The sequence below is a fragment of the Protopterus annectens genome, chromosome 1.part1 (genome assembly GCF_019279795.1).
Source record: "Protopterus annectens isolate FY-2018-M chromosome 1.part1, PAN1.0, whole genome shotgun sequence".
Classification (NCBI taxonomy): domain Eukaryota; kingdom Metazoa; phylum Chordata; order Ceratodontiformes; family Protopteridae; genus Protopterus; species Protopterus annectens.
This window is the reverse complement of record NC_056726.1, coordinates 418,525,562-418,551,258: the sequence shown is the minus strand read 5'-3', so window position 1 is coordinate 418,551,258 and position 25,697 is coordinate 418,525,562. Positions and strand designations below refer to the sequence as shown.

Sequence of the window (25,697 nt, the reverse complement as noted above, 5' to 3'; positions counted from 1 at the left end):
TGAAGGCCAGGCATTTGGAAACAGAAGCAGCAGAAAGACTAAGATGTCTACAGGCTGAGAAGAATGAGAAACTGCTATGCCTGGAAGCTGAGGAGGAGGAGGAGAGGCAGAGGCAGCAAGAAAAGGAGATGCTGACTTCGCCAAAGTCCTGGAGGTAATGGGGAAGGGAGTAACCGGACTCCAGAAGCAAAAAAAGGTCAGTACATTTCTTCTGCAGTTTACAAAGGTGGATAGTTTTGATAGTTTCATTCATATGTTTCAGAAGGGTATGTAAACAGTATGATGTTGATCAAAGGCTCTGGGTATGGTTCCTGACCCTCTTACTCCATGGTAAAGCTATAACTGTGCTGTCTAAACTACCTGATCATGAATTTTTTGATTACACTGTTGTTAAGAATTGTTTGCTAGAATTTTTTAAGCTAATACCCGAAACTTATAGGAAAAGGTTTCGTGAGCACAGACGCAAGGTAGATGAAAATGTGTGTGAATATGTTGCTGAACTAAGGATTTATTTTCATACGTGGGAGAGTGGATGTCAGGTCACCACTTTTGAAGGGCTGGCAGGCCTTTTGGTGAGGGAACACTCCCTTAGCACTTTGCCTGAGGACATGAGGATCTGGTTAACTGATAGACAATGTGCCACTTCAGATGAGCTGGGGAAGAAGGGAGACCTATACCTAGCAAGCAGGGCATCACTGCATATGAAACGGACAGCCAGTGCTGTTCATGGGTCTACAGGAACCCATGGTGGGCAATTCAGACTGCCCCAACAGAATCTGCCAGTAGCAGGGGAAGCCACTAGTCCAGGACATAGGGTTAAATGTTTTGAATGCAACCAGTGGGGCCATGTGGCATACAGAAGTCCAAGGAGGCAAGGTGGGGAACAAAAGGTGAGGGAGCCAGTAAATGGGAAGGACAAAATACCAACACAGTAGGTTGTCTTGAGACAACAAGGGTACCAAACTACCAACAGAGGTTATATCCTATCGTAGTGAATGGCAAAGAGGCCGTTGCTAAGAGAGAGAAAGCCTCTGACAGAACCATTGTGAAGCCTGCAATGGTTACAGAGAAGCACTACTTACCTAAGCAGTCTACTCCAGTCAGAGCTTTGGGAAGGACCCCACTCCAAATACCTTTGGCTAGGGTTCGCCTTGACTGGCAGGGTGGAAAAGGAAACCAGCAAGTAGGTGTGTTTGAGGATATCCCTGCAGATATCCTGAATGATTTTGATAATGCAGCAACATGTGCTCATGCAGTTACACGTAGTCAGGCTTGGAGACAAGCATGTGGGTCTGGTAGCCTGGTGGGGGGACCCAGTCAAACTGCATACTTGCGGCTAGGACTGGTAAGATGGTTACTTCAGGGAGATAGCTATTCTGTAGCAGTGAGACTGGAGGTGAGCCACAGCTGCTTGTGGGTACTGATGGACTCTTGGACAGAGTGACTGCAAGGGCAGAAGTGAATAGTAGCTCCCAGGCTGACAGGGAGGCACCACTATCACAGGATGCCAGACTTCCTGTGGAAGGGGAACTGAGAAGGGTTACAAAAAGAGTCGAGCAGGCTCAGCTCTCAGACCCTACATTACAAGGCCTGACAGGGGTAGCTAGCAAAGCGCCTGATTTTCAAGGGAAGGGAGAAGCTGTATACTGCGACAAAGGGATACTGTACAGAGAGTGGACCCCTGAGGGACGGCTAGAAGGTGAGAGAATATAGCAGTTGGTATTGCCTAGAGAGCCTACCATCTTGCCCTTCTAGCCACAGCCCATGATATTCTCTTTGCAGGTCATAATGGCATAAAATGTACAAAGAGACTTATTATGCTGAACTTTTATTGGCCAGGAATTTCCAGAGATGTAACAGGGTACTGCAGGACTTATGAGCAATGCCAAAAGGTAGGCAAGGCAGGTGACAAGGTGAGAGCTCCCTTTGATGCCTTTGCCTGTGATTGAGGAGCCATTTCAGAGGGTAGCTATGGATACTGTGGGGGCATCTGAGTACCCCAATTTCCACAGGGAAAAGGTATTTCCTAATGGCAGTAACATCATGCTACAAGATACCCTGAGACAGTGGCTTTGTCCTCCACCAAGGCAGAAAAGGTGGCAAATGCTTTGTTAGAGGTTTTCAGCAGGGTAGAATTCCCCCACAAAATACTGACTGACAGAGGTGTCAATTTCATGTCAGACCAGCTGGCTTGTCGGTGGAAGTACCATGGGGTGAAGCACCTGAAGACCACCCCCTATCATCCCCAGACTAATGGTCTTGTTGACAGGTTAAACTCTATAATCAAGGCCATGCCACGGGCATCTGCAAATCAGTTTAAGAGGAAGTGGGACAAACATTTGCCCCATCTGTTTGTTTACAGAGAGGTTCCTCTGGAATCTATAGGTTTTTTACCCTTTGAGTTGCTGTATGGGTATAGGGTGAGGGGACCTCTAGATTTAATTTGTGACGAGTGGGAAGGTGAGTGTGAATCTCACAAGGAGTCTGTTGTGGCATATGTCCTAAACCTCAGGACAAGGCTCAGGGAACTCATGGGCTTAGGCCCAGGAGAACCTGTCAGAAGCCCAACAGCAGAAAAAGGTCTGGTATGACAGGAATGCTAGGGAGTATGCTGTAGGACAGCAGATAATGGTTCTCATTCCTGTCAGACACAACAAGCTGCAAGCCACCTGAGAGGGACCCCACAAGGTGGTAAGTAAAGTCAGTGATGTTAACTACATTTTGGAACTGCTAGGCAGGAGCACAAATTTCATCATGTTAACATGATGAAACCTCACCATGATAGGGAGGCCCTTGTGCAAAGTATTTGCAGTAGACTGTAGGAGAAGCCAGAGAGAGATCTGGTGACTGATCTTCTCAGTGAGGCATGGACTGAAACCTCAGTGGAAGGGGTAGCAATGTACTAGCAGCTATCGCCTACCCAGGTTTGAGAAATCCGAGCAGTGTTACAGGAGTTTGAGGACATGTTCACTGGGAAACCAGGGTGCACCCACCTGGTGCAGCAACAGGTGGATACAGGACCCCAAAGGCCTATTAGGCATGTCCCTTATAAGGTGCCTGAGAGAGTCAAACAGACTCTGAGGGAGGAGATACAGGAAATGTTGGAACTAGGGGTAATTCAAGTGTCCAGCAGCCCCTGGGCCTCCCCAGTGGTGCTGGTGCCAAAGAAGGATGGCACCATCAGGTTCTGTGTGGACTACAGGAAATTAAAGTCACACAGAGTCAGATGCTTACCCCATGCCTAGGTTGTATGAAGCCTTAGAGCAGCTGGGTGGGGCCAAGTATATCTTACCACCATTGATCTCACCAAGGGTTACTGGCAGGTGCCCTTAATTCCCAATGCTAGAGAGAGGTCAGCCTTTGTGACTCCTTTTGGCTTGTATGAGTTCACAAAGATGCCCTTTGAGAAAGAAAATGCCCCAGCAACTTTCCAGAGGCTGGTAAATCATATCCTAGTAGGGGCAGGAGGGTTTGCCCTTGGTTACCTAGATGATATTGCCATCTACAGCCATTCCTGGCAACAGCACCTTCAACATGTCAGGGAGGTGCTAGGCAGACTACAGAGGGCAGGGTTTGACCATTAAGCCAAGCAAATGTCAGGTGGGTATGGCAGAGGTCACCTACCTTGGACATAGAGTGGGGAGTGATAAGATCAGGCCAGAACCTGGCAAAATGGAAGCCATTCAGGCATGGCCTGCACCTGTTACCAAAAAGCAGGTGAGGGCATTCTTAGGGGCAGCAGGTACTACAGAAAGTTTGTCCCCAGTTATAGTACCACAGCTGCTCCCCTCCCAGACCTGACAAGAAAAAACAGGCCAGATAAGGTAGTGTGGACCACACCATGTGAGCAGGCATTCCTGAAGCTTAAAGAAGCTTTGGGAGGACCCCCTGTGTTAGCCAGTCCAGATTACAGCAAAGAATTTGTTGGGCAGGTGGATGCTTCGAACCACGGGGTGGGGGCTGTACATAGCCACATTTCTTCAGAGGGAGAAGAGTACTCAATGGTTTATCTCAGTTGTAGGCTCCAACCCAGGGAGGAATGCTATGCAACTGTACAAAAGGAATGTCTAGCTGTAGTGTGGGCACTGCGGAACGTTCAGCCTTATCTGTATGGAAGGAAATACACTGTACTTACAGATCACAATCCCCTAACAGGGTTACATTGAGCCAGTCAGCAAAATGACAAGTTGCTAAGATGGAGCCTAGGATTGCAAGCATATTATATGTCAGTGCAGCACCGCAGTGGGATTAACAATGCCAACGCAGATGGGCTCTCAAGACAGGGAATGGGGAAAGGTATACCCAGATAGACCTAACCCTCTCAAGCAACGTTTCCCAAGGGTCACTTGAAAAACAAGCTTGAGTTCTCTGGGGGTGGGGGGGATATGTGAAGGTTGCCTTCCCTAGCCTGGGAACTAATGAAGAAGTGATAAAAATGATGTAATGTTAAATGACTAGCATTACTGGGTGTTATCAATTTAAGACTTTCTCAGACAGAAAGACTGAGCATTTTTGTATCTTGGTCTAGATCTGACAACAACTCACCAGCAATTGCTTGCTCCAGATCCACAATAAGACTCCCCACTGGCATAGCTATAGGGTCCAGATCTCAGCCTAGTGGTCAAGCTAAAACCTCCAGCACCCTTCTCTGTCCAACCAGTGCTTAATGTCCCTGCCCAAGTAGCTGACACAAATACACACACTTTAAGATTTGACTTGTATACAAACACACAGACACTCCTGGGGAAGGCTGGCACAGTTTCTCCAGCTATGCCCCCTTCTCTCCAGACTATAAGGCAGAAATCACTGCCAGCAACTACTATTAGCTACTACAAGGCCCTTCCCAAAGGGTGACCAGTTTCACTGTGTAAAGTTACTGTTATCCAAATAACAAGTATGACCGAGCAGCAAGACTATTGTGGCTTGGACAGTATCACTAAATACGTGCAAGTACTCTCTAAGAGCTTAAATTATCTCTACACAAAACAGCCACAGTTGAAAAGTTTAAAAATATTTAATAAATAATAAAAACACAAGACAAATCTCTTCAATTCAACACAGTTCTAATCAAGAGTTCAGAAATCACAGGAACTTTAAAACAATATTGTAGGATAGGTTCATAGGTAGGTACTAGGCTATTGGCCCTAGGGCCTACATAAGCCTAGCCAAAAAGGTACCCTGGCTTTCGCCACCCAAGATAATTATTTTTCTGTGCCCCTGTCGAGAAGAGCCACAGAGGTGATCCCTGGAGTGAATTTCCCATTTCCCATCCAATCATCAAGATTTTTCTTGAAGAGTGCTAATGAAAAGCTTTGTTTAATATAGACAGGTAGTTTGTTCCAGAGTATGGGAAGTCTCTGGGACAGGAATCTATCCCTCCAGCATGTTATGTTGATTGTAGTGACAAGGTTTAGGTCCCTAGAGCGTGTAGCTCGGATGGATTGAGATTTCTTTAAATGGAGCATGTCCAACAGCTCTGGGTTTGACATAGCTTTGTATGTTGGGCAGAGATCGCCTCTGAGTAGGCAATATGCGACAGAGTAAAGCTGGAGTTTTTTGAGACGGTCTGCATAGGGCATCTGTTTGTGGCCGATAATCCTCTTTGTGAGGAATTTCTGTGGCCTTTCCAGTTGTTGTAGATGTCTTGTGAGGTACATACCAAAAGGGGCGTTGTACTCTATAATGGGGTCTAATGAGTGACGAGTAAAGGGGAACAATTACCTCTCTTTTTTTCCAGGCTGAAAAACCTTTTGTGATGAGGTGTGCCACATAGAAGGATTTCCTGACTACTGTGGCAATGTGATTATCAAAGGACAGACTACTTAACACCGAAAGTGTGATAAGAGACCTTGGGTCACAGGTGGACAGTAGACTACCACCTATGTGGTAGCTCATGGGTGCAGAGTTTTTACCAAAGGGGATGACGATGCACTTTTTGGCACTGAGCTTGAGGCTATGGCTTTGACACCAGGCATCTGTCTCCGTGAGGCTCATTTGTAGGATGTCCACATAGTTAGTTTCGATTATGGCTCCTAGTTTGCAGTCATCTGCGAACTTCATTAGCCAAAGACCTACTGTGTTAGCCTGTACTTCAGAAAAAGTAGATACCAAACAGGAGAGGACCCAGAACTGAACCCTGTTGTACTTCACTTGTCACTGGTCTGAAGTCAGACTTGGAGTCTGCTACTTTCACAGTGTGAGTTCTGTCAGTGAGCCAGTTGGCAACCCATCTTGTGACATAGGGATTTATACCTAGTTTAGTGAGTTAATCTATAAGTCCAGAGTGGGGGATGGTGTCAAAAGCCTTGGCGAGATCTAGATAGGCTATGTGAACCACCTTACCCTCGTCTACAGCTTTGGTGACTGCTTCAAAGAAGTCTAACAGGTTTAGGAGACATGATCTGCCTTTTACAAACCCAAACTGGATGGGGGCCAGAGTTTGGAGCTTACCATCAGGTTTAGGAGACATGATCGGCCTTTTACAAACCCAAACTGGATGGGGTCCAGAGTTTGGAGATTAGCAATGTCTTTATGTATAAGATCCATAATGATAAGTTCCATGGCCTTGCAGACCAGGCTCGTTAGGCTAATGAGGCAGTAGTTCCCGGTGTCCAAGGTGGCTCCCCCTTTGTGGAATCGGATAACCGTCGCTGTGCACCATTCAGTGGGCACAAAGGCTGAGATGAGGCTATAATTGAACATGGTGCTTAGGTGGGGTGCCAGTTCATTCTGCGTTTGTGTAGGTCCCATGAATGCAGTGTTCTTGGCTTTGGAGAGTGTGTTTTTTTACCTGTGCAGCCATGATTACAGGAACTTTGCATTCTTCCGTTATAGAGATGGGCCCTTTAGGGGGTGAGAGGGGGGTAAAGTTAACACTGAACCTATCTGCCAGGATGCTGGCAATATCAGTTGGCTCTGTATAGTTAGTGTCATTGTGCTGTAACTCAGAGCAGATCTGAGTGTTGCCATTGAGATTCTTGACATAGCTATAGAATGCTTTGTGGTTGTCTTTAGAATCAGTGGCAATTTTGTTTTCATAACTAGCTTTGGAGGATTTTATGAGCAATCTCAGCTTCTTACTGAGGCTGACCAGGGAGTTCCTCCAATCATGGGATTTTACTCTTTTTTACAACAGTTTCTTTCTTCTGTTGTAGAGTTTGTTTATGGCAGGGGACCACCAGATTGGCTACTTTTTTTTGGAGGATAGCATCTTGGTTCTGTTAGGGGCAACATGATCCATGCTCTCGTGCAAGTGCTTATAAAGTGCATTTGTGTAGGATTCAGCAGTCGTACCTCTATTGTCCATCTGCATGGGTGTCATGAAGTTTGCCACTTCTGTCTTAAGCGTGAAGTTGGCTTTGGAAACATTTTTTTACGGTGGTTTCCCTAATTGGGGGTGGGGGCGGGATGTGGATGTCTGGGGTGATTAGCTTGTGGTCGGATCAGACCAATGAGGAATTGACCTCTGGTGTGGAACACCAGTCGCCCATGTTGGTAATGACCAGGTCTAGGATATTGCTGCCCCTGGTGGGGTTGTGGATAAGTTGATCCAAGGCATTGGAATTTTTGAATTCCAGAAAACATTGAGCAAAAGAGTTGGTACATGAGTAGTTTGCCAGTTAATGGTGGGGTAGTTGAAATCGCCCATTATTAGGGTGTTGGGTTGTACCCGAATATTTTCCAGTGCATCAAGAAATGAGGAGTGGGACTCCTGGAGCATGGTGGGGGTCTGTAGCAAGTTACAATTTGGATTGTGGTCTTGCCCAGAGTTAGTTGCACTTGGATAATCTCTGATGCATTCTGCTGAGCAACTAGCCTGGGGGTGTGGACATCCTTAATGAATATGGACACACCTCTGCCTTTAGTGTTTCGGTCCAGGTTAGGTGGCCGAAAGGTGTGGTATGAGTTATGGCCTGGTAATGCAGGGGTACTCTCTGGAGCTTTGAACCAGGTCTCTGTCACTGCACAGATGCAGATGTTCTCCATTTTAAGGAGTGCTTCGAGTGCATGCATTTTGAGGTTTAGACTTCTAGCACTGAGTAGCACTACCCTCAGATTTTGCTTGCTTGCACCTGCTAAGGTGGTGAATTTGTCATTTGAACCTTGCCTAAAACAGGCACTATAGGGTGGCAGTATCCAGAATCCCAAGGGCGACATATGCAGGCCATTTCTGGCAAAGCATCGTTGTCTGTCGATCACGTCATCCCAGGCAGACAGATACTGGATTCCCTTAGAATGACACCAGAAGCTTGTTGAAATCAATCATTTTGTCCTTGTACTGTGGTATCATTCTGGGTGATGGCAGGATGCTACTCAGGGCTAGGGTCATACCCACCTGGGCTACATGAACGGAGAGCTCCTACAGGTCTCTTTTCATGTAATCCAGGGAGGTTAGTCTCAGGTCATTCACACCAACATGGACAATGACAGAGTCATATTTGTACTTGTTGCATGCGTTATGTGCCGGATCCTGGCACCCAACAGGTAGCTGACAGTAACTATCTCCTTGTTTAGCCTGCTGACTGGAACATCAGTGTGCCTGACTATAGAGTCCTCTATGACTAGAGTGTGTTGGGTACATTATGCCTTATGGGCTGTGGTTGAATGGCACACTGAGTTTGTGGGCTATGTGTCATTTGGGATGCATTGAGGGGTGGAGGTTGCTTGCGTTTCTGCTTTGGAGGTCTCTGTTGCTTGAGCAGATTTTTATTCAGAGCATCAGCGAATGTAGGTGTGTGTTTTGTGTTTCTATGTGTGTGTTTTGGTGGTGTAGGTTTTGAGGGACTATGAGATGAGCGTGGTGTGGTGCAAGTGTTTACCTTCTCCACTTGACTGTCTAGTCCAGTCTTGGGTGAAGAGAGCTTTGTTTCCAGTTTGGCTATATAAGTGCATCTCTCACAGGTTGTAGTGTTGGGTGGTAGGAGGAGAGGGTTGTCTGTGTACATGAGGCATTTGCTGCATTTCCCCAAGATGCCCAGATTCATCAGGTAGACAGGAGAAAACACCAGGAGCTGACCCTTAGACATGCCTGGATAGGTGCTTATTTATTAAGTACTAAAAACTGTTTTCATCTAAACAAGTGAGGAAAGTTGAGTGCTGTAGTAATTTGTAGCTTATTTAGTGCTTACAATGAGTTCTGAACAAGTGCTGAGCTCAAAGAAACAGATTTTAGTGCTAAAACTAAAAAACTGGCTAGTTCTAAGGGAAATTTTGAAGAGCAGATGTTATGGCGTCGGGAATAGTTTAACCATAGCTAAGCGGTAATGCATAAAGTGTATGTATATATATATATATATATATATATATATATATATATATATATATATATATATATATATAATGTAGACACTTCAAATTTCTTACAGTATATATCGATAAAATCCAAAACCAGTTGGTATAAAAACCTGTAGTTTAATGAGCAAAAGACGTAAGCGCTTTCACGGGCACAGTTCCCGCTTCCTCAGACGTTAGTAAAAAGAAGAATACAACACATTTAAATAGTATAGCAATCAAATGAATTGCTCCTTACCAATTAATTAGCATAACCATCAATCACAATTAAATAATTCATCATTCAATAAATTTATACAATAAGATTAAAACATAATGTTCAACTATTAAAATCTACTTAATGCAGCATGTAAAATGTCCAAAAAATGTGTATAGGAGACAAATAGACATGAATACATAAGTCCATGTATACACATATAATAAACAGTCTATAAGAAGCATAAAACGTGTCAAATGCTAATTAAATAGTCCCAAATGAAGGACCAAAACAATACTGAGTACATGGAGTGCTAATGGTGGGAGCATAAAGGTGTATCAACGGACTAGAATATATATGGGGATAAAGACTGTTGAATGATAGAGGTGACAAAGTTAAAAACTACCTAATGGATCTAGCTTGTAGAATTGGTTTAAGAGAAACAGTTTCATTTAGGCCATGTCCTCTATGCGCTCCCAACCTTAAAATCCATTTAACTTCAGCAGCTTCAGTATCATTAGTAATATTGCCTAATCTGTAATTATCAGGGACAATGTGTAGGATTTGAAATAGAAACGTGAGAGGTACCATGTTGCATTACATGTTTAGAGATGGCATTATATGTCTCCCCCCGCTTGATGCAGTAATGATGATCACGTATCCTCTCACGTAGTGACCTATTGGTCTTTCCTACATAATAATGAAAACAAGTATTACAGTGAGCTATGTAAACCAAATTTCTGGTATTACAAGTACCAGAATTCCTCAGTTCCCAGAGTTTCCCAGTGTCCGGGTGCCTGAAGAATCTAGACTCATCTATATTGACACATTGTGGACAATTTCCACATTTCTTGGTTCCCCATTCTTTTGCATTATTATGACTTATAAGGTCATTCTGAGAGTTGGAATAACAAATATGTTGTTGTAGACTTCGACAGTTCTTATAAATGAACGATGGAAATAGACCAACAAGATCTCTAGTCTGGTCATCTATTGTGAGAATCTTCCAATTGTCAATTATTATGTTTTGTATTTTATTAATATTACTGCAGTATGGCATAACTATAGGTATGTGTTTGTCAGATCTATTGTTCACACTTTTGGTAGGAAACGGTCCAGAACTAAAGTAGGGTTTAGCCCTATATTCTCTCAGATATTTCATTTGAGTATTAACTTTGTCAAAATCCTCCATCATATATCCTCTATGTATAAAACTTTCCTTTAGTGTATTCATTTCTGTATCAAATACCTTGTCATCACAGCAAATCCGTGACGCTCTCATGGCTTGCCCTTTTATAATATTGCCAAAGCATGCGGGATTATGCATGCTTTGGCGATGAAGATAAGCTGGAACATGGCAGGCTTTTCTAAAAAGTTTCGTTTTAATGTTACCTTGTTCATTATAGATATTGACATCTAAAAAATCTATGCTAACTTTTGAGCTAACTAAGGAAAATTTAAGAAAAGAACAAGTCGAGTTAACATGTTCTAAAAATTTAGATGGACAAAATGTAGAGGCAGTTGTCACGATAAACAAATCGTCGACAAAACGCCTATAAAACAGGATGTCAAATTTATTAATGAGATGTACTTGTTCCCAAGCTACCATTACCAAGTTGGCATAGCTATTGGCACAACTAGTGCCCATAGCTATGCCCTTGGTCTGCAGAAAATATTTTGAATCAAATAAGAACACATTGTTGTCAAGGACTAATTCTAGCAAGAAGCATAAAAATTCTGCTCTGCTGCTATCCATTCCATTTTCATTGACTAATAGTGTATACAACATGTGTAGACCACTCTGATTTGGAATACAAGTAAATAGTGATTCGACATCCATAGTAATGAAAATCAGATCATTGACATCAACAGAATTACTTATAAGCATATATAGATCTTTTAAAAAATGTTCAGTGTCTATAAGAACATAGCTATAATTATGCAAAACTGACTTTAATACAGAATCCAAATACACGGAAATGGGTTCTGTTGCCCATCCCGCTCCAGCTACAATTGGTCTAAATTTCGGCTGGACGGGATTTTTGTGAATTTTAGGTAGTCCATGAAGTCTTGGAACCAAAGGGTATGAAATAAGAAAATATTCATACAGTTCTTTGCTTATTAGCCCCGAGTTCAAGCAGTCTAACAATGATGCTTGTATACGTGTAATAAGCTGTTCAATGTCAGATAACTGTATTTCAATATATTCATCAGTACTTAACATTTCATTTATACTGGTGAAATAATAGCTAGAGTTTAAAACAACTACAGGGCCCCCTTTGTCCGATGGTCTCACAATGATTCCACTATTATTTTTAATACCTTTCAAGGCTTCTTCCTCCTCTGGGCTCAAATTATTTAACAAATCTGGTTTACAAAAATCAAAGTCACTGTATATGTCCCTTTCCATAGCTTTCAAAAACAGATCAACATTGGAAGGCAAATTTGGTACGAAAAGACTTTTCTTTCTAAAAACAGGATGGTTAACAGAAGAATTTTCATTGAGTGTTAGTTTCAATGCGAGTTGGCGCGTAAATAAACGCAAAGCCAGAATGGCTTCACTATTTTCAATACAGGTAGAGGGTACAAAGCCAAGACCTTTGTTCAAAAGTTGTTTTTCAGCTGACGTTAAACAATGGACTTATGTATTCATGTCTATTTGTCTCCTATACACATTTTTTGGACATTTTACATGCTGCATTAAGTAGATTTTAATAGTTGAACATTATGTTTTAATCTTATTGTATAAATTTATTGAATGATGAATTATTTCATTGTGATTGATGGTTATGCTAATTAATTGGTAAGGAGCAATTCATTTGATTGCTATACTATTTAAATGTGTTGTATTCTTCTTTTTACTAACGTCTGAGGAAGCGGGAACTGTGCCCGTGAAAGCGCTTACGTCTTTTGCTCATTAAACTACAGGTTTTTATACCAACTGGTTTTGGATTTTATCGATATATACTGTAAGAAATTTGAAGTGTCTACATTATTTGCTACTGCTTCCGGCTTTTGGTTTTGTGTATACTGCTGGGCGTTTGGCTGTTTTTACATTCTTTGGGGTCCATGGAAGCAGCAGCAGCAAGCGAGGGGATGGATGCAAACAATACAGACTATTGTCATAATAGACTGAGGGGATTTCTAACTCCTTTGACTAATCCACTTTTGGATACAGATTTGTCCAGAGGTACGAGTGACAGCAGACAAGCCACAGGTGATGATATCACAATTAAAGAACTAAAACGGGAATTAGAAAATAACTTGTATAAACTCAAAAGATTACAGAACCAACGGTTCCATCTGGAGGCTAGCATCAAATTTAATGTTGTTCCGCGTGGTCTACGCATCTTGACCATGCCCAGCTACGGAAGTACATACCCGGAGCTTCTATCCCGTTGGCAACAACTTAATTTAAAAACTAGCCAAGCGTACATGGAGCTTATTCTTGAGTTTTTCTTTCCCATTGAAACAGACTTACGGAATCTAATCATGGAACAACAAAGTAATCTTTACAACATTTACGGTGACAATCCGACTGATGTGTTTATACAAGACATCACGGATAAAGTGGCCAGATATGATGTCAAACTAATGGAGACCAAAAGGAGAAAATTGCTACGTGACATGGATGATTTTTCTAAACATAACGTGTTCACGTGGCCGAGGACTGCCAGTTTAAGACCAAATGAAGGTCTTAATAATATACAATCGGGTGGGACTCGTGCTATACATTCCATGAGGGGCGGCAACATGCATCATGGTTCTATAGCTCCTATTAGTGGGCACGAACATCAGAGTGAAACGACGAGGTCTGAACAGACATTACCGGATGTGCGTGAATCTGTGAGAGACGGGAATCTCCGGATGATAGATCCAGTTGAATCGCCACAAACATCGACTTATACCACTCCACAAGAAACCCCTGGAGCTTTAACAGCACCTAATTCTACAAACCTATTACGACCTGTTATGGATGTTCGTCGAAAATTAATTGCTGGGCAAACACACACCCTGGATTCGTTGGCTTTTCCCCTACCTTACAAATCTACAAGGAGGAAATCTACAGAAGTGGATTTACCGAGGGGAACAAAACGAAAGGATGCACCGATGAATCAACAGGTACGTACTCTAAAGAAAATGTGGTCAAACGAGAATTAGTTTGGAACATTTCTAATCATTGTTTAACGTCAGCTGAAAAACAACTTTTGAACAAAGGTCTTGGCTTTGTACCCTCTACCTGTATTGAAAACAGTGAAGCCATTCTGGCTTTGCGTTTATTTACGCGCCAACTCGCATTAAAATTAACACTCAATGAAAATTCTTCTGTTTACCATCCTGTTTTTAGAAAGAAAAGTCTTTTTGTACCAAATCTGCCTTCCAATGTGGATCTGTTTTTGAAAGCAATGGAAAGGGACATATACAGTGACTTTGATTTTTGTAAACCAGACTTGTCAAATAATTTGAGCCCAGAGGAGGAAGAAGCCTTGAAAGGTATTAAAAATAATAGTGGAATCATTGTGAGACCATCGGACAAAGGGGGCCCTGTAGTTGTTTTAAACTCTAGTTATTATTTCACCAGTATAAATGAAATGTTAAGTACTGATGAATATATTGAAATACAGTTATCTGACATTGAACAGCTTATTACACGTATACAAGCATCATTGTTAGACTGCTTGAACTCGGGGCTAATAAGCAAAGAACTGTATGAATATTTTCTTATTTCATACCCTTTGGTTCCAAGACTTCATGGACTACCTAAAATTCACAAAAATCCCGTCCAGCCGAAATTTAGACCAATTGTAGCTGGAGCAGGATGGGCAACAGAACCCATTTCCGTGTATTTGGATTCTGTATTAAAGTCAGTTTTGCATAATTATAGCTATGTTCTTATAGACACTGAACATTTTTTAAAAGATCTATATATGCTTATAAGTAATTCTGTTGATGTCAATGATCTGATTTTCATTACCATGGATGTCGAATCACTATTTACTTGTATTCCAAATCAGAGTGGTCTACACATGTTGTATACACTATTAGTTAATGAAAATGGAATGGATAGAAGTAGAGCAGAATTTTTATGCTTCTTGCTAGAATTAGTCCTTGATAATAATGTGTTCTTATTTGATTCTAAGTATTTTCTACAGACCAAGGGCATAGCTATGGGCACCAGTTGTGCCAATAGCTATGCCAACTTGGTAATGGTAGCTTGGGAACAAGTACATTTCATTAATAAATTTGATATCCTGTTTTACAGGCGTTTTGTCGACGATTTGTTTATCGTGACAACTGCCTCTACATTTTGTCCATCTCAATTTTTAGAACATGTTAACTCGACTTGTCCTTTTCTTAAATTTTCCTTAGTTAGCTCAAAAGTTAGTATAGATTTTTTAGATGTCAATATCTATAATGAACAAGGTAACATTAAAACGAAACTTTTTAGAAAAGCCTGCCATGTTCCAGCTTATCTTCATCGCCAAAGCATGCATAATCCTGCATGCTTCGGCAACATTATAAAAGGGCAAGCCATGAGAGCGTCACGGATTTGCTGTGATGACAAGGTATTTGATACAGAAATGAATACACTAAAGGAAAGTTTTATACATAGAGGATATATGATGGAGGATTTTGACAAAGTTAATACTCAAATGAAATATCTGAGAGAATATAGGGCTAAACCCTACTTTAGCTCTGGACCGTTTCCTACTAAAAGTGTGAACAATAGATCTGACAAACACATACCTATAGTTATGCCATACTGCAGTAATATTAATAAAATACAAAACATAATAATTGACAATTGGAAGATTCTCACAATAGATGACCAGACTAGAGATCTTGTTGGTCTATTTCCATCGTTCATTTATAAGAACTGTCGAAGTCTACAACAACATATTTGTTATTCCAACTCTCAGAATGAACTTGTAAGTCATAATAATGCAAAAGAATGGGGAACCAAGAAATGTGGAAATTGTCCACAATGTGTCAATATAGACGAATCTAGATTCTTCAGGCACCCGGACACTGGGAAACTCTGGGAATTAAGGAATTCTGGTACTTGTAATACCAGAAATTTGGTTTACATAGCTCACTGTAATACTTGTTTTCATTATTATGTAGGAAAGACCAATAGGTCACTACGTGAGAGGATACGTGACCATTATTACTGCATTAAGCGGGGGGAGACATATAATGCCATCTCTAAACATGTAATACAACATGGTACCTCTCACATGTTTTTATTTCAAATCCTACATATTGTTCCTGATAATTATAGATTAGGCAATATTACCAATGATACTGAAGCTGCTGAAGTCAAATGGATTTTAAGGTTGGGAGCACATAGAGGACATGGCCTGAATGAAACGGTTTCTCTTAAACCAATTCTACAAGCTAGATCTATTAGGTAGTTTTTAACTTTGTCACCTCTATCATTCAACAGTCTTTATCCCCATATATATTCTAGTCCGTTGATACACCTTTATGCTCCCACCATTAGCACTCCATGTACTCAGTATTGTTTTGGTCCTTCATTTGGGACTATTTAATTAGCATTTGACACGTTTTATGCTTCTTATAGACTGTTTATTATATGTGTATACATGGACTTATGTATTCATGTCTATTTGTCTCCTATACACATTTTTTGGACATTTTACATGCTGCATTAAGTAGATTTTAATAGTTGAACATTATGTTTTAATCTTATTGTATAAATTTATTGAATGATGAATTATTTAATTGTGATTGATGGTTATGCTAATTAATTGGTAAGGAGCAATTCATTTGATTGCTATACTATTTAAATGTGTTGTATTCTTCTTTTTACTAACGTCTGAGGAAGCGGGAACTGTGCCCGTGAAAGCGCTTACGTCTTTTGCTCATTAAACTACAGGTTTTTATACCAACTGGTTTTGGATTTTATCGATATATACTGTAAGAAATTTGAAGTGTCTACATTATTTGCTACTGCTTCCGGCTTTTGGTTTTGTGTATACTGCTGGGCGTTTGGCTGTTTTATATATATATATATATATATATATATACACACACATATATATATTTTTTTTAAAATATAACAGTAGCAAATGAGCAAACTGCTTTAAACAAATTAAGCAATAAAATGCTAAAAACTGAGCTCTGTTCGAGCAGTCGTCGATCAGACAAGTTCTAACTGCATATTCCTGCCACTAGGGTGCAGGGGAACCTTCTCCAAAAATAGATGGTCTGGATTAATGCTCAAGTTATAGAAACAAAACTAGATTCAGGATACCTGAATCTAGTCTATGCTACAGCAACCAATGTGCACCAATTTCTGAAAGAAGCGGTTCAAATAAGCAGGCAAAATAAGCCTTTAACCAGAAATTTCTAGCTCGGAAGGGCAGAATCTAGCGTCTCCTCCCACAAGAGTGCAGACCTTCATAATGAAAAATAACTGACCTGAAGCCCAAGTGCTTTAACCAGAACTAATACACTTTTCGAACAACAGACACTGAGCCTTCAATCAGCAATTCCCAACTTAGAAGGATGTAAGCTACCTGTCCTGCCACAACAGTGCAGACCACAAACCTTCTTAATGTAAAACAACAGGTCTAGAGCCCAAGTGTTTAAACCAAAAGTCTTAGAGTAATAGTTACAATTTAATCAGGCTACTACCAAGCAGTAAGAAATGGAGCAGAATAAATACAATTGAGTACTTTTAAGAAGAGGCAAAAGCAAAAAAAGTGCATTTTTTAGTAAAGTTCAAGAAGAGAGGAAGAAGGAATTCAAGGTTAAGAACCTAAGTGGGTTGGCTTTCTCAAATGTTCTCTCTATATTAAGTAAAGTGAACATCAGACTGGGAGGGGTGTCCCACATCAAATTTACAGTAGGGGCAGGCAACTGCAAAGCCATCAACTATAACACCACCACAAGAATAGGGTGGGGGAGGGGGGACCAGTTTCAAGACAAATGAGAAACAGAAAACAATGCCAGAAAATATATAAAATAATTCAGTCAGGCAAAATTAAGACAATGCAGAGCTCCGAAAGGTTAAAATACCAAGAAATATACTTCTCAATCAACGATATATTTCCAGATTGTTTGAGAATCACACTGCAGCCAGAACACCAGGAGTTTCCAACAGTGTGTAGTTCGACAAATATAGAAAACAACTAGACTAATCTGGCTAAATTACTATGTAACTCTAAGAGAAATCACTGTTCTAAATAGTACTTACATACAAGGGCAAGCAAGTGCTGGCGAGTTGTTGTCAGATTCAGATCGAGATACAAAAATGCTCAATCTTTTTCTCTGAGAAAGTCTTAAATTGATAACACCCAGTATTGCTGAGTCATTTCATATTACATAATTTTATCAGTTCTCTTTTATTTTCCAGGCTAACAGAAACTCAAAATGTACATTTCTTTGTAAGCTGCACCTGGCCAGGAAGCCACCGCAATAAAATACACTTTTACATGTAAAATCTAGCAATTATCTCTGTTTTAAAACAATAGAAATAATTTGCTGGTCTAGACATCTTGTCTCTGAGCTTGAGATCAAACACAGTTATAAAAGATTTCTTACTTAACTTTCCTCCAGCAGGGTGCACTGTGGTTACATTTTTGAAGCTCAGTACAACATATAGTTTAATCATAACACATAGTTCTCTCTACATTTGTAAAACAAGCCTGTGAATTATAGTAATATTTACAATGACAAAGAATGGTCTACAAACTTCTATCTAGCTAGGCTGACAGCCTTCACACTAAGCCTTACAACAGTTCTCGGTTTCTTAACAATGACCTCGCCAAGCCTCTGATGTGACCCAGTACATTGTTAGTTTGCCTTAGTTGTATATGTGCATGTCTCTCATCCTATCAACAACAGACTCCTCGAGAAAACTTCCATATCAGATACTTGTATTGAAAGGGTACCAGCAGCTGTACTCAAACATAGTACTGACAAACACAGGGAAATGTATACGTCTCAATCAAGCAATGATCAAATCTCTTGGGACTACACTGAGCGCAAAAAACAAAAAATACATATACAGGAGGTGAAAGTTGATATAATATGCACTAATACAAATTATTAATTAGAGCACATATGACATGTACAATAATATTCGTATACCATCATTAAAACAAGATAAATACAATATCAATCATATCAATATACAAAGAACAATCCAAAATTTAAGAAAAAAAACACAGAAGAAAGGACAATATTTCCTTGATGCTGTCATCAAAATCCCAGTCACACATTCAGACATTAGTAGACTAAATACAATATCATGTATACTGAAATGTGCTGACATAAGCGCAACAGTTCATTATTCACTCATAAAGCAAATATCAGCATGAGAAAGTTCAAATGGTGGATAAGGAAGAGAAGGAAGAGTGAGAAAAAGTATTTGTTAGAAGTAATAAATAGGGTAGATATAGGAGGCAGTCCAAAAAAATGAGTAAAAGCAAAATTACAAGTAAGAGAAATGAAACCAAGGAAAAGGACAGATAGCATGGACTGACAAGTGGATGCGTAGCAGGTGACATAAAACTGTTTTTTTTAAGACAAAAAAAACAAACAGACTTGTCCACATTAACCATGTATCATTGTTTTGTGTGTGTGTGTGTGTGTGTGTGTGTGTGTGTGTGTGTGTGTGTGTGTGTGTGTGTGTGTGTGTGTGGTGTAAAAGAACTATAAAGCAAATCTACACCGACACCTGCTTGTTGCCCTGCTGAGGGGGACACTTGTGTAAATGCAGTGGACTGTCTCCAATAGGAAGGGGGATGGGAGCATACTCTCAACATCTTAGAACAAGAAATCTGGACAAGGCCATAAATAATGGGGGGGACAAAGGCTCAAAAATAGGGACAATTTTTAAAAATTGCTCTTACAGACTTAGAAATTGACAAGAAAATTCACACTCATGCAAAACCTGTTAAGGATATGAAGTCTGAAAATCAAATGCCTGTCGTTATTTTCGGACTTCAGTGTTCAATGATTTGCTAGTGATTTGACAGAAAACTGCAATTTTATGAAAAACAGACAAAAACTGTGAGACAAATAATCTGTACAGTTGACAGTTCTGGATGTGAGTCCTCAACTGACAACCATCAATTGCTTTCACTTGCCAATGCCATTACAGCAGTGTTTTGCAGAGAGGTGGAAAAAGCCTTAAAAATGACTGGTATGTTGTGTGGATGTGGGTAGCTGTGTTTGTGGGAAGTGGAGGTGTGCCTTTGTAAGTGCGGTGTGACTGTTATGCATTATAAAATAGAGAGATTAAGAGTAAAATTGTGCTCAGTGTAGTCTCTAGCGATTTCATCATTGCTTGATTAAGACATATACATTTCCCTGTGTTTGTCAGTACTGTGTTTGAGTGCCCTGTTTGGGATATGGCAGCACTGCTATAGCTGCTAGTACTCTTTCAATGCAAGTATCTGATTTGGAAGTTTTCTCCAGGAGTCTGTTGCTGAGAGGATGAGAAACATGCAAGTATACAACTAAGACAAACTACAAGAAGCAATAGTAACAGAAAGCACTGGGTTCACATCAGAGGCTTGGGAGGTCATGGTTAAGAAACTGAGAACTGTTGTAAAACGTAGCATTAAATATCATAAGTTCAGGTTATGCTATAGGAGAACAGACATGCAAAGATCACCACGTGAGCAGCCACAATGCATTACAAATTGAATAGTTTACTGTGCACATTTTCAGAAATGGTAGATTGGCCTAAACTCTGGACTGATGTGTGAGCTTTTTTTTTTTTTTTTTTAAAGAAATAATTCCTGGAAAATGTTATTCAGAAGTGAAGTGACATATGAGGGAACAGTGCCTATTGTCAAGCAATGCTGACTAAACAGCTGAATCTAGCCAAGCTAGAAATGTGAGACTCTAGCTCACTGAAGAGGGGAGATGGGAAGAGTAACTTGGCCAAGAAATGAAACTTGCAAAACTGCTCCTTGTGAAAAGTCTTTTTTATTTCAGTAATTTGTTGACACTTTTGCAAGCTTCTTTCAGAGAATGTAGTAGAGCAGTAGGAACAACATTTGTAAAACTCAGTGCATACAGGCAATGACACATGAGCTGCAGACTCTCAAACTTGGCATTTTTTTCAGATGTTCCATTCTAAGTGAATGGAAGTCTAGTCTGACGACAAATGGTAGGGCTAGTTATTCCCACAATCTGGGCATTATGGGACAGATTTAGCTTTCCAAAGGAATCACGATGTCTGCCCCCATGAGGGCAAAACAAGAATAAAAAAAAATAAAAATAGGAATGAGTACTTATTTTACTGCAAGCAGCTTTGGGAGGTGCAGTAAATCATGGCAAGATTGCCCTTAGTGGTCCTTAAGTGGTTGCCATTATACATATGACAATTGCTGCATTGCCTCAGGGTGCTCATGTTTACCAGGCTGGCCAGAGATATGATGTGGAAACTGCCATCCATGATTACAGGTTCTTAATGTATGTTTTATTACGGTGGTGGTGGTGCGGTAGCGTTGTCACCTCACAGTAAGACGTTGTCCTGTTCGATTCTCAGCTAAAGCGTCTTCTGTGTGGAGACATGCGTGAATGGGCGTACCTTCGTTGAAGGTTGTGAGTCAGAGCTGGCAACTTGGTACATAAAAATCTACTGCCAATCATTAGCGGACCGGAGTTCCGCTGTGGCGACCCCTAACCGGGAAAAGCCAAAAGATACAACAAATGTACGTTTTATTAAGGAAGGGAATGGGTTAATTTGACAGGACCTTGCTGGCAGCACCAAGACTACAACAGGAACCTATACTTTGTGTGGGCTAAGGTTGATCAATAAGGTAAAGCTGCTCAGTGCATACCTCAGTTGCTCCTAGACCAGCAGAGAAGCTTGGAAGGGCTTCACCGACAGCTGTTTAGGAAAAAACTGAGCTTCTAAGCTTTTGTGTATATACAGGGCACTGTTAACTGCCAGTGCATGAAGAGCAGCACCAAGCAAATGCGAGGCTTAAATATGAACAAAGTGAAACAAGTTTCAAGCTAATTACAAATCAGGAAAGCACACAATAAGCCTTCCACCAGCAATCCCAACTCAGACAAGTTAGATCAGTACACTTCTGCGACAAGGGTGCAGAAAAACAGCTTCTTAATATAGAATAGCTGGTTTGGAGCCCAAGTGTAACAAGACCACACAAACTACCTACAACTAACAGATATAATGTAATACAGTGCAAAGCAGCAGCATATAGTACACTTTTTTTTAAACTGCTGAAGTACAGCCATAGCATACAAGAGAAGTGGAAAAAGCCATTTTGTGCGCTTCCCAGCTCAGATAGACCAAGTAAACACCTACTGCCACTAGATGAATAAACCAGGCGTCCTAATGTAAAAGCACAGCAAAGGAGTGTCTAGAGTGAAATGCTACCACAAACAAACTTAAAATATACAAAATGCTACTACAAACAAAATTAAAGCTATGGATACAGCAGTGTACTTCAAAAAGCTTCTAAAAGTGTAATCATTCAACGAAAAGTACTTTGCTTTGTATAAATGAGTCAAGAGCCACTCAGTTGTACAGAATTTATGACACTAAAAGCAAGATAAGCTGATTAATAAGCCCCCCCAGCCAATAAGACTACATGCAGAAATCTCAAGCGTTTTCCCAATCTAAACATAACAGGCTACATCCCAGTGCACTAGACGGAAAATCAACTGATTTCTTGATGTACAAAGAAGTGCTTGCTAGATTGTAAAAATACACTAATTTATCCAACAGTTACCTAAATAATGAATTCAGATCAAGTAAATCAGTAGAACAGAGACAAAATGAACTTTTTTCAATATAAGCACAAGGAAAGGCAAATAAGTAATTTAAAACATCAATAGCAGAGTAGAAAGGGAAGAGCTTATCATAGGAAGTCACTAGGCTATTAGCCCTGAAGCCCTTAAGCCTAGCCAAGAGTTTAGCCCATGTTTATACAAGTCAGCAACCGATGCCCCTGTCCGGCAGGGACACAGGTGGAATCCCAGGTATGCATTTTCTATTTCCCATCCAGTTATCCAGGTTGCACTTAAAAAGGGCATTAAGCTCAATTTACAGTAGGGGTGGACAGTTTAAAATCACAAAGTTTAAAAAGCAGATCAACAAATGTTACGCTGGGTGGGAAAACCTAGCAGAGAATCACCAGCAGTGCTACAGTTTATGCAGGCTTGAAATCTTTTCAGACAAAGACAAAGGCCCAGAATTTCACTATGTATTTAAGTATTACTCAAGAGACGATCTAACCCATGAAAAAACGTGAAATTTGCAGCCTAGATAATTTAAATATCCATCTCTCACAAAGAACAAAAAACACCAGGCCAAGCAGATTTCTTTAAACAGAAAACAAAATGGATCTACTAAAACAGAACGCTACATCAGTCAGACAAAAAAAAAAAAATACAGGTTTACTTTCTCACCCAGCAGAGAATCAATAGCAGTGCTTTAGTTTAAAATATCTTCTCATATATACATACATACATACATCCTTGGGATGAGACTGAAATGGGTCCAATGGGATCATTGCTCTACACCTGTTTACAAATTCATAATAGAATACACATAACTTTCTCTGCTTCTAAAAATGCACTATTAAACCACTTATTCAATCATACAAGTGATTAGCTACCATACAGTGAAGTAGATAAGACCTTATCATTCCCAGTGTGCCTGGATGAGAGCAGCAGGAAGCGGATCACTTATGCATGGAAAGATATCTAACAAGTTGTTGGATGTTCTCAAGCAATGAGCATATAAAGACTGAATCAACTTTCTCCTAACAAGTCATTATGCTTTCAAAAATAATAAGGACAAATAAAAGGAAGCCAGGTTTCCTGTTAAACTAAACTTATTTTCAGATAACGCTATTGTAGACTGCCAACAAATGCACATATAGTTATGCTTTTTTCATCTGTGTTCTTCATACTGGACAAACCAGGTGTACATTTGTGGTACTTTTCTTTAGATTTTTGCTTAAACATAATATGTTCTAAAATCTTATACTCTGTTTTGTCTCTAGTTTGTTTTCCTTAAAGTGAAAGCATCCCATTTCATTGACAAACATTGTCAAACAAAGAATGTGCATAAATGATGCATCATCTACAACTTATTTTCCTATTGACTTCAGTTTGATAACCGGATACGTGGATTGGTTGACAGACCCTTACCAGCAATGACCCATATCTCGTGGTGCAAGACACAGACAGTCAATTATACACAGACTAAAGAATACACACAGTTGTACACAGTACAGTAACAACGTACAAACAGTATGTATGTTTTAAGGTAGGCATTCAACATGTGGTCATTTTTTTATAATTATGTCATGACAAGAACGACGGTGACTACAGCATGAGCTGCAAGGACTAGCCATTGTGACAGAAGCAAGGTCACTATCGATAACAGTTATTAGTACAGTTACTGGAATGTGAGCCTCATAAATATGCATAAAAGAGCCAAAAAAATTCAAACCTGCATCCCTGCTAATGCATGTTGAGCCAGTTTTAAATTCTTCGATTCCAAAGCCAGTTGTAGAGGAGTTAGACACCTCTCCCTAAAATATAAAAGAAAACAAAATTAATGATGACTTAAATGTAAATAACAGAGGTCAAAAGGGGTAAACTTGGAATATGAAGAATTAATATGCAGTGCCTTTAAATACGTACAGATTCAAGCACAACACCGATAACACCTAATATTGTGCAGATTATAAAGCAAAACGTGAGAAACTTTGCAAAAGAGCCTACATGTCAATGTGATCTTACTGAGCAGATGTAGAATACAATAGTTATGAATGTGAAATGGAATGAACAAGAGACCTCAGTTTTTAAATCAGATGGGTACTGATTATGTTTGAATATCTGAACTTGTACATTTTAAATTATAAATTGCTATTAAGGTGATCCAAATATTTAAAAGTGGGAAATAGTGCTGATTTCAATCTGTCGGTTATAATTTCCTTACTGATGCAAGATGTTTTGAAGGAGTTAGCACTTGTTGCTTAGGAACTCTGAGTTAAAGAACATAAATTATTTACATAATGGAAACATAGCTCTCCAAAACATGCTAGAATACCAAAGTAATCTGCTATCAAAAGTGCCCTAGTACCACAGAAAACATTTTATTTATTTATTTCCAGTTTGATTACCGGGGAAGTCCACTGGGCCAGAACGAGCCCATTTTCAGTGAGGGCCCGGGGAGAAAAGCTCCATAAGCAATGCGAATACAATCTAAGTTACGTAATGTTGAAGGTAAAAAAATATATGTATAAATGCATTCATACAGTTAGTAAAAAAAAAAAAAAGCAAATGCATACAGTATACCTCATAAACATCATTAAGGAAAGTAGATAAAACAGATTTTCAGTAGTTTCCCTTCAGAGCAGCAAGTTTCAACTGTAATATCGAGATCTGAGGTTACTTGATATTTCCTTACGGATGCAAGTGAAAAGTACAGTTCTTGTAACAGAACGATAATGGGAGTCTAATTACGAGAAAGGATCATGGCATTACAGTTTATTTACTTGTCAAACCAGAAGTATTCAGTGAACCAAAAATAAAACATCAATGCAAAATTTTTAAAAGTCAACAGCAATAATTTCACGTCAATCGAAAATATCACCAAAAACTATCAGTAGCTCAACAGGAAGCACCCCTAGCCTTTGGTGAAGGAGGCTGTGGAGTCTTTTCCCACACTACTGCTGACACAGCAGTATATCATAAGGGGGTGTGCTGGACTCCTGCGTGTGCCATCATTTTAGAAGTGATGTCAAAGTGAGGTCTCATCTGCATGAGTTGGTAGTAGCTCAGGTGCATATAAAAGATTCCACAGTACCTATTAATAACAGTAGAAGTTCCCTGATACCCTGGCCAAAATTCCCCTTGTAATATAAATACTACATTGGTTCTCTCCTGAAAAAAAGGCCACTAGCCTAGTTGGACTAACCCAGTGAACAAATGACAAACAGACAACTACAGACAGCTTAAAACTGCATGCAGTTAACATGAACAGATAAGCAGAGATTAGAGGAGAAATAAAACAATTTCAAATAATTTTAAAAGTCAATAAAGAATTATAAGATCAGAACTGTGCAATACTTCTATGGTATGAGAATAAACAGTGTTCCCAAACAGACAAAAGCAAAAAAACCTCATTTACACAAAATAATTATGCATGAAAAGTAACATGGTATTGCAGCATTAGTGA

At 40.0% G+C, this 25,697-nt stretch overlaps 1 protein-coding gene across 1 annotated transcript in view; it reads right to left on the bottom strand.

Moving 5' to 3' along the window:
* ARFGEF3 (ARFGEF family member 3) overlaps window positions 1-25,697 on the bottom strand; it is a 2,280,599-nt gene that overhangs the window by 1,833,923 nt on the left and 420,979 nt on the right. The window contains exon 3 of the mRNA XM_044087095.1: window positions 23,964-24,045. Within this exon, the coding sequence (XP_043943030.1) occupies window positions 23,964-24,045 (82 nt within the window). The remainder of the gene's footprint in view (window positions 1-23,963; window positions 24,046-25,697) is intronic.